The following is a 17,026-nucleotide window of genomic DNA, read 5'->3' as shown; positions in this document are numbered from 1 at the left end:
CTCTTGCGTCTCCCTCCCTCCCTCCCTCCCACCCTCCCTATCCCACCCCTCCAGGCGGTCACAAAGCACCGAGCTGATGTCGCTGTGCTGTTCCATCTTATTGCTGAAAAAGACTTAGTTGGATGCTTTTCAGCTGAAAGAGATGATTAATTCAGCCCTGACCTTGTTCTGTCTTTGTTCATAGATAAATTCTTTTACTTAAAAAGAAACCTTTTCATTTGTGTTTCCATTATCACCTGTGATTTTCCCTGCCTTCCAACTGGCCCTGCCAGTTGACAGGAAGGTCAGCAAAGCTGCTGATAAGCGGAGATTAAAGAGGGCTTGGCTCGTGGCAAGGGGGCAGTGGTCTACTTGCTGGCAACATGCTGCGCTTGCTGGTGTTCACCACGCTGGTCCTTCACGGTAAGTGGGTCATCTGGCTGGAGTTCTGTAGGGAGGGAGATTGAGCAGGAGGGTTGGAAAGCGTTCCTTAAGCCCAGGTCTCCTCTCTATCCCAGGATGGGAAGGAGACCCTGCCTGTGAGTCTAGCGAAAACTTTATTCTCCTGGAGCCCATGATAGAAAAGGTCGGGGGCCTCTGCTTGAAAGTCCCCTGAGCCATGAAGCAGAGAGAAGCCTCTTCCAGAGCCCTGGGCTCCCCCACCAACCCCACTGACAGGAAGACGTCCTCAGCGGGCATCTGGTGGCATGTGCACTGCTGTCCCTGCCCCCTGGAGAATCCCGCCAAAGCACTGTGTGTGGGAGGGGGAGGGGGGGTCAGGGGTGGAGGGTAGGGAGCGGGGAGTCACCTCAGGCCAAGGGTGGCCCTAAGCAAGGCTGAGACCATGAGGAACCTCTGGGGCCTGGCACGGCAGTGTGAGATGGGTCCTTGTAACATGCCAAGGTTCTGGGGACACGTAGGGGAAGCAGAAAAGCAGAAGGCACTTAGAATTATCTGCTTTCAAAAGGGGCTCAGAGAACTCACAGCCGGGCCCCTCATTTGCTAGGGAGGAACTGTGAGTTTGCAGACAAAGCACAACTGCCACCCGCCCTCCCACCCTGAGCTGACCCCATGCTTAGTCATCACTCACTTTTCTTCTGCCCCACAAAGGACATAGTGCCCAGGACTTTCCAGAAACCAACGCCCGGGTAGTTGGAGGGACTGAGGCCCGGAGGCATTCTTGGCCCTCTCAGGTGGGTGTTCCTTCACAGCCCCAGACTGCCAATGAAATAAGAGTTGCCCGTGTCCTGATATGCAATATTATGTATGTTTGTGTATATCCTTATCAACAGGAAGCTCTCCAGCCGCCTGGATTCTAGCTTTAAAAGATGAATGGGACGAGGCTTAGGAATTTTTTTCTAAGTGCAAAAGGCTTGGAGGAAAGGATTTAAACACCAACCACACTCACTCTCCCAGGCACACACCCAAACACAAACCACATTTACACTCCCAGCAATACCTCTTGTGCCACACTAGCAAGACTGTGTGCCAGACCCACACCTCGGACTCTACACACCTTCACACACACACACACACACACACACACACACACATCCCACTCCACGCAATTCGTGTCACACATGCAAACATACCTCTGCCTCCAAATGGAGCACGTTGCTCGTTTGGCTATTTAAAGAGTTTCCACTTTCAAAATAGGGCAGCTAGGCTGTGATTTAAGCAATTCTAAAAGTGTAAAACTGGCAAATTCACTGGTGAATAGCCATACTTTGAGAGAAATCACTGCGATTAGAATTAAATTCAATTTACAGAAGTTTGTGCCCCAATTTTCAGGGGTAGAGCTATTGTGTGATATGAGGCAATGAAGGAGGAGGAATGAACTGATAAAAATGAATACTCCGGTGGTGTTTCTAAGTATCTGCTGGGGTGAGGGGACAGGGTGTATCTTCAAAACTTCGGAGGGGAGTTCTGGGGACCTAAGTTTGTGGCTTAGGTGATGGAGCAATTCCATGGCTACATTTCCTTCCCAAGAGGGAATGGAGGTAGAAGGACCTGGGTTCCTGGCCCTTTGCAATAATATAGGGTAACGATGCTGAATGCACTGTGTGTGTATGTCTTTACTCCCCCTTCCATGTACACAGCAAACATCACCAAATGACGGAACACTCTTTTCTGCTGGTCCCAGGAGCATCTACACGCCCCTTCTCACCACTACTCCAGGTAGCCTCAACAGCAAAAGGTCAAATGAAAACAATTCGCCATCTCTAGCCCAGAAAGTTGGAGAATGTTTTGAGGTATGGCAGGAGTTTAAGGAGGTAACACATGGCTGGGATCAATGCCTTTCAAGAATCACCAACCTATCCCTCTTTTCTTCTCTCCCCATCTAGATTTCCCTCCAGTACCAGTCTGGAGGTTCCTGGTTTCACATCTGTGGAGGGACCCTCATCAGACGGAACTGGGTGATGACAGCTGCTCACTGTGTGGACAAGTGAGAAAAACAAAGACCAGCTTTTCTGAGCCCCTGGGAGGGGAAGAGTCTGGTCCTTCTGGAGGAATATGTATGTTTGACCGCTCAGGGCAAGACTTTAAGGAGGTGTTGGGGGGCCTGCGGGGAGGTAGTAGGATATAATGGAAAGTACAAACTATAATGTCAGGCAAACTCAGGTTCACCTCCTGTCCCAGCTTCTTCTAGCTATGTGAACTTGGATGGCTTACTTAGCTCTCCAAGCTCTCCCTCCCTTATCTCTACCTACTTGGTAGAATTATTGTGAGAATTAGGTAGGTAAATATTTAAGTGCCTAGTCAACGCCTGACTGGTAACCATTTTTTCATGTTTATCGTGAGCAGTGGTTCTTAAATTTGAGCGTAGATCAGAATCACCTGCAGGGCACAGATTGCTGGGCCCAGCCCAGTAGAGTTTCTGATAGGAAGGTCCAGGTTGAGGCCTGAGAATCTGCATTTCTAACAAGTTTCCAGGTTATATTGATGCTGCTGGTACAGGGACCATGCTTTAAGAACTACTGGTCTAGGACTTCCAGTGGTTAAGGCGCCATGCTTCCAGTGCAGGGGCCACGGGTTCAATCCCTGGTCGGGGGGTACTAAGATCCCGCATGCCATGTGGTGTGGACAAAAAATTTTAAAAACAAAAGAACTACTGGTCTAGAAGTTTATATGTCCCTCGAAACCCCTCTATGGGCCGAGAGCCATTATTTCATTTATGCTCAGCCCACCTCTCCCAAGTTATGAGATATTCAGCCTCTGATGTTTAGCTTAGTAAATTGGGAACATGAAGTTGATGGTAGTTTTTGTCACTTCCACAGGTTAGCAAATTGGGGATGGGAGGGTTGGTTACTTCCTCATCTTCCAGGGTCTTCCATCCTTCCACTGCCTGGGCCAGATAAGAGGGATTCCTGTCCTAAAGATGAGATGTAAGATGGCTTCCCAACTTTTCTCTAAGAGGGGAAAAAGAACGATCACTCAGGGCTCCCCTCTCTCCCTCCAGACAAATGAGCTTCCGTGTGGTGGTTGGAGACCACAACCTGAGCCAGAACGATGGCACCGAGCAGTACGTGAGAGTGCAGAGGATCGAGGTGCATCCCCACTGGAACAGCAATAATGTGGCTGCAGGGTAGGGGCAAGGTGGGGCTGACCTGGGGCTGGGAGGTGGAGGGCTGACTGGCCAGCCATGGGGTCTTGGCTTCCTTCACATTCATCCAGGAGGACTCTGAGAATTAAGATGTTGGAGGACTTGAGAATGTTTGAAGATCTTTGGGGATTTGTTTGATCTACGCTGGTTTGCATGATTGGATCCCCTGAATCTCCTCTGCAGAGTTTAATGTTCCTGTTTTTATTGTTAGTTATTATTCATTTTATGGAATAGACTCCATCAGCAAAAGTAGATTTCTTAAAATGAATCTCACAATGAGAAAAGTCCTGCAAGACTGAGCTGTAAACTTTTGGAAAGGAACTAGTTAAGATGGTAGCCAATTCTATAGCGTGGGTTCAAGTAATTCGGATATTTCTGCAGAGCATTTGACATCTTTCTCCTCTGAGAACTCTTCTCTGCTACGAAGATCAAAGCACTCTGCTCCTTTCCGAGTCCCCATTCACAACGAAAGAAGCGAGCTCCACTCCCCCCTGGGTTGCAGACCAGAGCTAGGCGACAATGCTGAGACGTCACCAGCAGGGGCCGCTGTTAAACGTAGAATATCCTACAATCCAAGTGCGTAGTTCCTCGAATTTGAGTCTTGGCGAGTCAGTCCCCTCCTTCTTCGAAGTCATTGGTTTCCAATTCCGTGGGCACACAAGGCTTAGGGAGGGCTTGTCCCTGTGCTGACTTAAAGGAAGGCCTGGTCCTGCAAGCGAGCCGTCTCCTTTCCTCCCGCAGCTATGACATCGCCCTGCTGCGCCTGGCCCAGAACGTTACCCTCAACAGCTATGTCCAGCTGGGTGTTCTGCCAAAGGAGGGAACCATCCCGGCTAACAACAGCCCCTGCTACATCACAGGTTGGGGCAGGACCATGAGTAAGTCGCCTACATTGGCACCATCCACCACATGGATCTTGATTAGGTAGCTGAGCTTCTGGGGCACTTTTTCTGTGGTCCTAGGTGTTCAGAGCCAAAGACCAGGAACCAGAGATAAAATAACTGGTTCATGAAATCAAGCTAAGAACAGGCCATGGAATAGTCAAGTCAGAAATTCTTAGATTCTTATAACCAAAAAAAAAAAAAAAAAATGATAGACACCTTACCTCAGAGAGTATTTTGTTACCAGCCTCTCATTTTACACATAAGGAAACTGAGGCCCAAAGAAATTAAAGACCTTAAAAAAAAAAAAAAAAAGAAAGAAATTAAAGACCTTGTTCAAGATCACATGACCAGGGAATTCCCTGGTGGTTCAGCAGTTAAGACTCTGCGCTCCCATTGCAGGGGGCCAGGTTCGATCCCTGGTCAGGGAACATAGATCGGGCACGGCACAACTAAGAGCCTGTATGCTGCAACTAAAAGATGCCTCATGCCGCAAAGATCTCTCACACGACAACAAAGATCCCATGTGCTGCAAGTGAGACCCAGCACAGCCAAATAAATGATTTTTTTTTTTTTCTGGTACGCGGGCCTCTCACTGTTGTGGCCTCTCCCGTTGCGGAGCACAGGCCCCGGACGCGCAGGCTCAGCGGCCATGGCTCACGGGCCCAGCCGCTCTGCGGCATGTGGGATCTTCCCGGACCGGGGCACGAACCCGTGTCCCCTGTATCGGCAGGCAGACTCTCAGCCACTGCGCCACCAGGGAAGCACAATAAATAAATATTAAAAAAAAAAAAATCACATGACTAGTTAGTAACTAGTTAGCTGGGGCCAGAAGGCAGGTATCCTGGCTTCCGCCTTGGTGGTCACGACACCATCGCGCTGCCTTCATAGACAGTCTATAGGCTGTGGGCTGGAGTGAATGAGCCAGGGGTGGCTGCAGGTCCAGAGGAGTCGAGGCAGAGGAGGCCTCAGCTTCTTCCGGTCAATCATGGGAAGATTTCTGGAAGGAAAAGTCATTAGATGACATGGAAAGGTGGGAGAGGCTATGAGCAGAGATAGTTAACAAGGGTAGAGACAGCAGGCCTGGCACAGAAGGCTGTCAGCCATCAGACAGGATCTGAGCTCTGGAGGGGAGGCAAGGCCTTGCTGGGAGCAGCCAGTCTTACTGGAGAAACCTGGGGCTGAGAGAGACACATGCTTGTAATCCAGCTCTGCTCCCAGTTCACTCAATGTCATTGTAGTTCAGTTTCCTGATCTATGTATAACATGAAAGGATTGTTGTAAGTATCCAAAGAATAATTCATGTGCAAAGCCTTTGAAAAGTCAAAAAATGCAGATAGGGCTTTCCTGGTGGCGCAGTGGGTGAGAGTCCGCCTGCCGATGCAGGGTACACGGGTTCGTGCCCTGGTCTGGGAAGATCCCACATGCCACAGAGCGGCTGGGCCCGTGAGCCATGGCCAATGAGCCTGCGCGTCCGGAGCCTGTGCTCCGTAATGGGAGAGGCCACAACAGTGAGAGGCCCGCGTACGCAAAAAAAAAAAAAAAAATTGCAGATAAAGGAAAGCTCTTAAGAAATGGAAACAAGGGTGCATAGTCCCAGTTCTGCTTCACAGGGTTTACAGTGTAAGGAGGAAGCAGGACAGATAAGTTATTAACAAATAAGACCATTCTAGTTACATAATTAAGGTATTCATGAGATTAAAAAAAAAAAAAAGCAGGCATAGGATTAGTGGTCTGGAACCTGGGAACAGTAGTCAAGGATGACTCCTTAAAGGAAGATGCCTGTAGCTTTTATATAAGGAGAGACAAAAGGAGGATCTATGACATGCAATGGGCAGAGACAAGGAACTTGCCCTGACCTCAGCTTTCATCAGAACTTGGCAAGGTTTAGCCGGGTGTGGAAGGTTTTTTTTCCCTGGATAGCAGCTGGGGCTGACCTCCAGTGCTGTGTGTCCTGTTCAGCCAATGGGCAGCTGGCCCAGACCCTGCAGCAGGCTTACCTGCCCACCGTGGACTACGCCACCTGCTCCAGCTCCTCTTACTGGGGCTCCACCGTGAAGAATACCATGGTGTGCGCTGGAGGAGACGGAGTTCACTCTGGATGCCAGGTGAACACAGGCGGGAAGTGTCAGAAGTCTCACCCCAGGTCCCTCCCCTCTCTGTTTCCCATCCCCCACCTTTTACTCACCTATTTCACACCTACTCCCACCCCTATGTACAGACTAACCTTTGTATTCTAGCATCTGAAGGAGAATGATTCTGTGCTACTAGGTCTATATTCACAGAATCTCCAAGTTTAAAGGAACCTTAAAATTCATCTTGCCTGTTGCCCTCCCCCACCTCAAAAGTTTGTGTGTGGCCCAACATTTGTGTGTTGGTATATGTGAGTGTTCTTTAGAAGTCATTTGTGCCCTAGATTTTTTTTTTTTAATAAATTTTTTTTTTTTTTTTTTGGCTGCGTTGGGTCTTGTTGCTATGTGTGGCCTTTCTCTAGTTGCAGCGAGTGGAGGCTACTCTTCTTGTAGTGCAGTGGCTCCTCTTGTTGCGGAACACAGGCTCTAGGTGCGCGAGCTTCAGTAGTTGTGGCTCACGGGCTCTAGAGCGCAGGCTCAGTAGTTGTGGCTCACGGGCTTAGTTGCTCTGCGGCATGTGGGATCTTCCCGGACCAGGGCTCGAACCTGTGTCCCCTGCATTGGCAGGCAGATTGTTAACCACTGCGCCACCAGGGAAGCCCCTGTGCCCTAGATTTTTAATGGCTGCCATGGGGCTAGGCCTGGAGTGGTGGTTGTAACTGTGTATAAGTTAGCTCCCCTCCCATCAACCCCAATTTTTCTTATAGCTCCTCCACCACCACCCTTTTGACCCAATATTATTGTTAGCAGAATGTATACAGGTGAATATGGTAGGGGAAAGTGCACAAAATAGTTTTATAATAGTATATATATAAATTATCTTCTATTTAGACAAGATCAATCACCAATGCACCATCTTACAGATTTCTTTTTTTTTTAATTTTTATTGGTGTATAGTTGATTTACAATGTGTTAGTTTCAGGTGTACAGCAAAGTGAATCAGTTATACATATACATTTATCCACTCTTTTTTTTTTTTTTAGCTTCTTTTCCCATATAAGCCATTACAGGGTACTGAGTAGAGTTCCCTGTGCTATACAGCAAGTTCTTATTAGTTATCTATCTATATATATATATATTTTTTTTTTTTTTTTTTTTTTTTTTTTTTTTGCTGTACGCGGACCTCTCACTGCGGAGTACAGGCTCCGGACGCGCAGGCTCAGCGGCCATGGCTCACGGGCCCAGCCGCTCCGCGGCATGTGGGATCTTCCCAGACCGGGGCACGAACCCGCATCCCCTGCATCGGCAGGCGGACTCTCAACCACTGCGCCACCAGGGAAGCCCTAGTTATCTATTTTATATATAGTAGTGTGTATATGTCAATCCCAATCTCCCAATTTATCCCTCCCCCACCCTTATCCTCTGGTGACCATAAGTTTGCAGATTTCTTAATGCAGTTCAACAAATATTCTTGATCATCTGCTAAATACTAGGCACTGTGTTTGATTCATCTTTGTATGAAAGGTACGAAAGATACAAAGATAAATATAAACACAGTGTCTAGTGGAAGAATGGGAAGAGCAGACATAGAACAGAACATTGTAATACAATGTGGTTAAGTGTTATAACAAAAATATGCATAGAGTGATATGGGAGTTCAAAAGATAGGTACTTATCTCTGCCTGTTGGTGTCGGAAAAGACTTGCCTTCCCTGCGAAACTAGAGTCTGTACTGAGTCATAAAGCTTAAATAGGAGAAAGCCAGGCAAAAAAAGAGGAAAAGATATTCAGAGAGAGGGAACATGAAGAAAGGCATGGCCCAAGAACCTAGAACACATGGAGAATTATAGGGCATTCCCTACCGTTAGAGCAGAGGTCAGGGCCCACAGCCTCCAAGCCCAGCTTGCTGCCTGTGTTTACGTGGTCCATGAGCTAAGAATGTTTTTCACATTTTTTAATGGTTGGGAACAAATTAAGAAAGGAATAATATGTCAATATTATTGTGACATCAATAATATGTCACATGAAAAATATAAAATTTCAGTGTTCGTTAAAAAAAACTTTTATTGGAATACAGCCTTACTTCTTCATTACATGTTGTTTATGGCTGCTTTCACGGAGTTGAACAGTTGCAAGAGAGACTGGCCTGCAAAGCCTGAGATATTTACTCTTTGGCTCTTTACAGAAAAAGTTTGCTGACCTCTGGGCTAGAACATAAACTATTACCATACTAGGGAATGTCAGGAGATGACACTGGAGACAGGTAGGAGCCACATGACTTAGGCCTTCAAATGTCATGCTTGGGGACATGAACCTTTATCTTAGGCACTGGGAAACCACTGAAGAGTTCTAAACCGGAGAACAGCATGATCAGATTTGCCTTTTAGAAGCACTCTCTGATGACAAGGTAAGCATGTTTTTTTTGTTTTTTTGCGGTACGCGGGCCTCTCACTGTTGTGGCCTCTCCCATTGCGGAGCACAGGCTCCGGACACGCAGGCTCAGCGGCCATGGCTCACGGGCCCAGCCGCTCTGCGGCATGTGGGATCTTCCCGGACCGGGGCACGAACTCGTGTCCCCTGCATCGGCAGGCGGACCCCCAACCACCACGCCACCAGGGAAACCCTAAGCGTGTTTTTGAAGAGAGCAAAATTAGCAGGGAGACTGCTTAGGAGCCTCTTGCAATTATCTAGGCAAGACATCTGAGGGCCTGAATTAGGGCAGTGGAGAGGAGGAAGGAGGATCAAGAATGACTTCCAGGCATCTGATTTAAGTGATTTGGGGGAGGTGTTTGTTGCCTCTATGAGACAATATTCATAGGATTTTGGAGGGAAGGTTGAGTCTGACAAGTTGAGTCTGAGATCCCAGTGGGACATTCAGTTATAGTTAACTGGTAAGAAACTATATATAAAGAGAGTGGAGCCTGAAGGAGAAAGCTAGGTTAGAGATAAGCTTAACGGGAAATGAGATCCCTCAAAGTCCCCCACCCCCCATCCCCACCTCCCCCAGGGAAAAGTGGTAGAATGAGGAAAAAAAAAAAAAAAGTGAGCTGGGGGGAAGAACTGTGATAACATAAATATTTGAGTTCTTCAGAGATAGTTGGAAGACAAAGGACCCGTAAGGATCTAAAAAAGAGATAAGAGAAAAGCATAGTAAATAAAGGTTTCACAAAATCTCAGGAAATACTGATAGATCATCACATAGTATGCCTGGCATCCAGGAGCCCCGGCTGATAACTGAAAGTGGCTACTTCCACAGTTGGTGGGTCACTGGTAACTACAGCTAGAACAGTTTCAGTGGAGTGGTGAGGGCAGAAGCTTGATTGAAGGGTAAGGAATGAAGAGGCAACACTGGGTCATTTGTAGAGATGTGGATGGACCTAGAGTCTGTCATACAGGGTGAAGTAAGTCAGAAAGAGAAAAACAAATATCGTATATTAACACATATATGTGGAATCTAGAAAAATGGTACAGATGAACCTATTTGCAGAGGAGGAATAGAGACATAGACATGTGGACATGGGGCAGGGGGCAGGGAAGGGGCGGGGGAGATGAATTGGTAGATTAGGTTTGACATAAATGCACTACCATGTGTAAAATAGATAGCTAGTGGGAACGTGCTATATGGCACAGGGAGCTCAACCCAGTGCTCTGTGATGACCTAGATGGGTGGGATGGGGGGGGAGGTCCAAGAGGGAGGGATATATGTATACATATAGCTGATTCACTTCGTTGTACAGCAGAAACTAACTCATCATTGTAAAGCAATTATACTCCAATTTAAAAGAAAGAAAGAAAGAAACATAGCAAAGAACGTAGAATACTCTTTCAAGAATCTTGGATGAAAGTGAGGAATTTTACAAGTCTGGTAGCTTTAAGGAGGATGACAGTCATGGAGGGGGTGGATCTTTTAAGAGGGAAGAAAATTAAGTGTGTTTCTGGGCAGAGAGGAAAGGATCCTGTAGAGCTGGAGAGAGGGAAAAAATGGATGACACAAGATCCCGGAGGAGAAGGAAGAGATGAACCAAGAGCACAGGTGGAGCTGGCCTTGAACAGAAGAGGGATACAAAAATGTGCATGGACGTGAAAGAGAGTGCAGGCTGGGTAGCTGGAAGTTGGCAGGTGTTCTGCAATCTTGCTTCTATTTACTCATGAACTAGGAGTCAGATTAAATGCTGAAAATGAAGGGACAAGGGTTGTTTGTGTCTGGACTGATTAAGATGAATGGGTTTAGAAAGACTGGCCCATGATGTTACTGTATAGGCTGAGGTTGGAGACCATGCAATAATCATAATGGATATATGATTCACTCCATTCGAAGATCTAGTTGTAGGGAATGGATTAATCCAGGGCTGGGTTTTCATGCATTATTGGGACATAAAGACAAGATCGCAGATCAAATGCAAGCTCCAAGCTAGGTGGAGAAGGAGGCTGGTAGGCTGGCTGAAATAGTAGAATCAAAGATTAAAGGATTTTTTATGTGTTTGTTTTAAAGATTTTTTTTTTTTTTTTTTGATGTGGACCATTTTTAAAGTCGTCACTGAGTTTGCTACAATATTGCTTTTGTTTTATGTTTTGGCCCTTTGGCCGCAGGGCATGTGAGGTCCTGGCTCCCCAACCAGGGATCGAACCCACACCCCTGCGCCCGCACTGGAAGGCTAAGTCCCAACCACTGGAAGGCTAAGTCCCAACCACTGGACCGCCAGGAAAGTCCCTAAAGGGTTTTTTTTTTGTAAGCATTTAGAACTACGGAAGTAAGGTGAGCAACTCATCCCAATTTTCCCAGGACTTCCCCAGTGTCAAATGAAAACAAAACAAAACCGCACAGCCTAAAAGTTGAGAGTTATGTTTTATTCAGTGATCTTACTAAGGACTATAGCCCGGGAGACAGCCTCTCAGACAGCTCTGAGCAACTGTTCCAAAGAGGTAAGGGAAGGAGCCAGGGTATATTAGAGTTTTTGCTGAAAAAAAAACATGGAGACAACCATCAAAGATTACTGCTAATAACAAGAAACAGACATTTCAAGTGAATGATTTTAGTGTTTTTCTGTGTATGGGAAGATGCAAGACTCTGGGCTTATAGAAATCATTCCTTTGATATGCATCGCAACTATCTAGGGCCAGTATCATTTTTCTCCATCCTGAAATCCCCTCAGGATATGGAAGGTGGCTGCAGTGGCTGGTGGCTTGATGACAGGCAACATTCCTTGTTTCCCAGAATGGAAGGCAAAATTCTTTGTTTACTGACATGGCAGGCAACATTTTTTGTCCACACCAGTGTCAAAACTTAGAAGTCCTATATCCTGGGAACCCTACCTGCAACTTGGGGCAAAAAAAAAAAAAAAAAAAGATGAACACATAAGTCAAGCTCTTACAGGTCCTCACCAGCCACCTTCACCTACAACCTCTTAAGGTTTAACCTTTCTGAGTTTAATTCACTTTGCTCTCTCTCAAGGCCTTGAACTCTGAAAAACAAGAGTACTTTTCTTCTTGCTGCCACTCCAGATAGGCAATTCTCTGAAGCGATTGTGTCACCAGGTCTCTTCCCACTGGAATTTCCCAAATATTGTGTCTTTGTTTTCTGGGCTTTCAGATTTCTGGGTCCCAGCCCTTTTCCTCAGAGTGGATTCACTAAGCCCCTCTCACCTCAATCCACCGTCTCCCACCGAGCTCTTTCCCAGCTCTTCCTTCTGCCCCGATATCCTCAGCCACACCCCCATCGCTACAGTCTTTGTTTCTTTTCAGGTCAATTAGCATAAGAAAATCGTATGATATACAATTCAATTACCTTCCATTCCTCTAGCTTAGAAATACTATCAAACCCCTATTAGAATTTGAGTGGAAGATATTTAAACTGTTTTGTTTTGTGTTGAGTACAATAGTCTAAAGGAAGCATCTTCTTTTCCTAAACATAGTTGGGATGGGGTACAGCTATTTCCTTTTTAAAAGAGTTATCCGCAATTTGAACTTTTGGTCTCTTTCCCTAGTTCTTCTTTTTTTAAGTTTTAATTTTTATTGAAGCTATGTGTATTAAACTGCTTAAGGTGGCCAGTAAAACTATGAGGCCTAATAGTGGGAAAGAACAGTCATAGTGTTCTTTCTACCACCTCAAGCTCTCCCTCCCTAGAGGGGACCACTGTCAACTCTTCAGCTGATTTCTTTCAGTGTCTCCTTCCACCTCTCTAAAAGCATATACTTATACTGCCACTTAATTTTTCAGCTCAGGCATTATGCAAGGTGTGCAACCTCTCTTCCTTTTACACATATATACTTGCCCCCAGCATGAACTTTTCTATCTGCACCCACAACCTCCCCAAATAATTTTGGTTAAATTAACATTTAGTATTTATTATGATTATGTAAAATGCTATTCCCTGCATAATTTTGTTTTCCCTGGGGTTGATAATTGTCCTTTTAAATTTGCATAATGTATACTCAATTTATCACCAGTTCAGCCCCAAACTCTCCACTAATTTATAAGTGACCTATTTTATCTTCTCTTGTTCTGTATCTTGGTATGGGTCTATCTGCATTCATTTTGAGGGACATTTAGTGGGTTTCTTCATTCTGGAAACTCCAGATCTTTGCTTCTGAAAATGTTTATTTATTGATCATTTCCTCCCCTCCATTTTTATTTTCTCTTTCTAGAATTTCCATTATTCACACATCTACCTCCTAAATTGGTCCTCTTATTTTCATATTTTCTCTCTATATATTTTGTCCGCTTTATCTCCTAACCCAGTCTTTCATTTCTACTATCATAATTTCCAAAGGCTCTTTTTGTTTCTGAATGCTCTAATAGCTTGCTGTTCTTGTATCATGGATGCAATATTAATCATAGTTTTGTTGTTTATATTCTTCTCCCTGCATAATCTTGGTTGCCTTCATTTTTTATTTCTTTCTCTTTGTTTTGATCTTTATTTATTTTTTTAAATAAGGAGGTTTTAAATTTTTATTTTATTTTTTAATTTATTTTATTTTTGCCTGCATTGGGTCTCTGTTGCTGCGCGTGGGCTTTCTCTAGTTGCCGTGAGCGGGGGCTGCTCTTTGTTGCAGTGCGCGGGCTACTCATTGCAGTGGCTTCTTTTACTGCGGAGCACGGGCTCTAGGCGTGCGGGCTTCGGTAGTTGTGGCTCAGGGGCTCTAGAGCGCAGGCTGAGTAGTTGTGGTACACGGGCTTAGTTGCACTGCAGCATGTGGGATCTTCCTGGACCAGGGCTCGAACATGTGTCCCCTGCATTGGCAGGCGATCCTTAACCACTGCGCCACCAGGGAAACCCCTTGATCTTTATAATTGAGGCTTTCTTCAGATGTTTGGTCATCCTTGACCATATGCTCTTATTTCAGAGTCGGACAGTGAAGAGCTGATAGGTAGCTCTGAGCCTTAGGTGGTGTTCATCTATAGTGAACTGCTTTGTCAGGGGATCTGGCTAGGCCATTTCATTGGGGGACTTCCAATGTTAGTATCTGTAGATCTTCCCTCTTGTGCTGGTCAGATTCTCCAAAGAAATATCTTCCAATTTTATGTCTGGAATCACAGAACTGACATTCTGGGAACTGAGTAAGGAAATGAGTGTCAAGGTCAAAGTCTGTAAACTCCGGTTTGTCTGATTCTAAGTCCGAGCACGTAACCACTACCCAATACATCACTTTCTCTTGTCTTTATGCCGGTTTAGTTTAACATGTTTTGACTACCTACCCTGTGTCTAAAGGCTAAGTCTAATTAGACCCGTTGGTCTGAATGCTGGAGATAAATAAATCATTAGAACAACTTATTCCCCTCACCCCAGGTTCAATTTAAGTCAGTAACAGCTATTGAGCCTAAGATGTTCAAAGTTCTATGCTAGCATCGTGGAGAGGAAAATATCAGTAAGATGCAGTTCCTGTCTCAAGAAGCTCACAGATAAGCGTGGGAGATAGAAACAAATTATGAAACCAAAACACAAGGCAGAACATGACATGAGTGCTACAAAAGAAAGGAAGAAGTGCTATGGTTGTTTAGAAAGGAAGAGGAGGTTCATCTTGATTGAGGGGATATGAAGGAAGTGGGGATCTTTTTTTTTTTTTTTTTTTGCGGCATGCGGGCCTCTCACTGTTGCGGCCTCTCCCATTGCGGAGCACAGGCTCCGGACGCGCAGGCTCAGCGGCCATGGCTCACGGGCCCAGCCGCTCTGCGGCATGTGGGATCTTCCCAGACCAGGGCACGAACCCGTGTCCCCTGCATCGGCAGGCGGACTCTCAACCACTGCGCCACCAGGGAAGCCCGGAAGTGGGGATCTTAATTGGAGCTTTTAAACAGTACAGGATTGTACAAACAGAGATGGGGGTGGGTGGGTGTAAGCAGAAACAAAGGCCCAAAGATCAAAAGATGTGGAGTTTTAGGACACTGCTTCTCCTCTCCACAGGGTGATTCTGGGGGTCCCCTTCATTGCTTGGTGAATGGCCAGTACACTGTCCACGGTGTGACCAGCTTCGTGTCCAGCCTGGGCTGTAATGTCTCCAGGAAGCCCACAGTCTTCACTCGGGTCTCTGCTTACATCTCTTGGATAAATAACGTGAGTCCTCTCAAATGATGGTTTGAAATAGGGTTACCTGGAGACCCAAGCACTGGCTGGGTTGGGGAGCAAAAGTTAAGCAGGGGAAGCCATCCTCTTCCTCACCGCATTCAAATGTTTACTCCTTTCCCTTCCTCCATTGTGTACTTTCGCTCGATAACGTTGCCGTCCTGAGTTCCACTTCACATACCCACTAAGAATGCTTCACTGTATTGTTTACTGCTTAGGGTAGGGTGGGTGGTGGCAACAGCAGATCTGAACCAGGTACATATCAGTGCTGTCCAAAGTGAAAGCCAAGGGGAAAATGGCTTCCCTCTCCTGGGCGAGGGAAGAGGCACTAACCTTCTCCTCCACCAGTTCTTTCTAAGGGCATCATGGGAATTTGCTCTACCCTTTGCCAAGAGGTGTTACCACCTTAAACAATGCTTGAGGGTTAGGTGAGACTATACCTACACTGACCTGGTGGTAGAGCCTCACACCTATACCCTCCAGTCTTCAAACACATTCTGGAGTCTTGTGGTATGAACCTTGACTCACAACCGATTCAAGGTCTGCCCTTGACACTAAGTCTTGAGTGCGTGCCTATAACACTGAATTGCCCTGACACAGCTGAGAACTACTTCCTGACGCCCCCCCCATAAACCCAGTACAGGGCCATGCTCAACTGGGAGCCCTGAAGGGAAAAGAAAGGAGGTGGGCAGAAGTTACTGACTGGATATAACCGGTTTTTCGTTCAGGTCACTGCCAACAACTGAACATTTTCTTGGGTCCAACGGCCTTCCCAAGATGATTCTTAGATCCACAGCAGGTCTTGAGGCCATCCAGGAAAAACCATTCTAACAGACTACTGAGCCAGATGCAGAAATGCAAATAAAATTGAATATATATATTATCCTGTGTCTTTTTTTTTTTTTTGCAGTACGCGGGCCTCTCACTGTTGTGGCCTCTCCCGTTGCGGAGCACAGGCTCCGGATGCACAGGCTCAGCGGCCATGGCTCACGGGCCCAGCCGCCCCACGGCATGTGGGATCCTCCCGGACCGGGGCACGAACCCATGTCCGCTGCATCAGCAGGCGGACTCCCAACCACTGCGCCATCAGGGAAGCCCCCTGTGTCTTTTTATTTGTAATTAAGCCCTCTAGTGGAAATGCAGTTACAGGGCCTGAGTTGGATTTCACCACATTTCTGGGCTCGTTCTTCCATTTGCTGCCATCTCTATCAGTTCACAAACTAAGCCAAGTGAGAGTGGTCTTACATTGTCCTTTTTGGATTATGTTAGGACCTACTCATCCATTAATCTGCCCATCTGTCCCTCCTCCCAAACATATTTGCTATAGTCAAAGGCACAGAGGGCTTTAAAATGTTCCTGAGTGACGAAATGTGCCCTGACTCTCCCAAGTAGACTGTAGGCTTGTCCTTCTTTTGTTTCTCCCTTCAGTGCCTAGAACAGTGTTCACCCCAAGGTTCTGAGTCATGGCAACTACAAGGATACACTAAAGATAGGAATACAGGATTAGGTGGTAGGTCAGATGCCAGCAGACAACGTAAGTGACAAATTAGAAAGGAGACAGAGAGGAAAGAATAGAAAAAAGGAGAAAAGAAGATAAGGAACAAAGAAAGGAAAGGGTTGAGGGGAAAATAATATGTGGTCTCAAACTAAGTATGAGTCAGCACTTCAAGGCTGGACAAAAATAAGCAACAGATCCGGGGTTCTATAAACCACAGAGAACTGGGAAGCTGATAATTCTGTCCTATCCTGGCCAGGGCTCAGTCTGTTAGAGTGGCCTGTGATAGAGTGAAGAAGGAACTGAAAGGAGAAGGCTAAGAGGGTGACAAGTAGCTTTTCATAGTGATCGCTGAGGACCAGACAAGAGGTACCGGGAGAGTTAACATTACAGCAGGAGAAACTGGCTAAGACCAGTCTTGCAATTTATAGGCTG

General features: G+C 46.2%; 1 protein-coding gene across 1 annotated transcript; it reads left to right on the top strand.

Moving 5' to 3' along the window:
- The first annotated feature begins 362 nt into the window (after window positions 1–362).
- CELA1 (chymotrypsin like elastase 1) lies at window positions 363–15,842 on the top strand. The gene is made up of 9 exons (XM_060026222.1): window positions 363–402; window positions 1,090–1,172; window positions 2,079–2,231; window positions 2,325–2,425; window positions 3,440–3,565; window positions 4,325–4,461; window positions 6,427–6,572; window positions 14,938–15,087; window positions 15,825–15,842. The coding sequence occupies exons 1-9, from the start codon at window positions 363–365 to the stop codon at window positions 15,840–15,842; spliced, it is 954 nt and encodes a 317-aa protein (XP_059882205.1).
- The last annotated feature ends 1,184 nt before the right edge of the window (window positions 15,843–17,026 follow it).

Source organism: Delphinus delphis, chromosome 11, assembly GCF_949987515.2.
Source record: "Delphinus delphis chromosome 11, mDelDel1.2, whole genome shotgun sequence".
Taxonomy (NCBI): Eukaryota; Metazoa; Chordata; class Mammalia; order Artiodactyla; family Delphinidae; genus Delphinus; species Delphinus delphis.
Note: the sequence above shows the minus strand (reverse complement) of the source record. Positions and strands in the feature narration are given on the sequence as shown.

What these genes read in the sequence shown, in the direction of transcription:
- CELA1 (XM_060026222.1), top strand. Translation starts at nt 363, where the DNA reads ATGCTGCGCTTGCTGGTGTTCACCACGCTGGTCCTTCACG. An exon ending in AAGTTGGAGAATGTTTTGAG is followed by an intron (nt 2,232 to 2,324) that starts GTATGGCAGGAG and finishes CTCCCCATCTAG; the next exon opens with ATTTCCCTCCAGTACCAGTC. An exon ending in GAGTTCACTCTGGATGCCAG is followed by an intron (nt 6,573 to 14,937) that starts GTGAACACAGGC and finishes TCCTCTCCACAG; the next exon opens with GGTGATTCTGGGGGTCCCCT.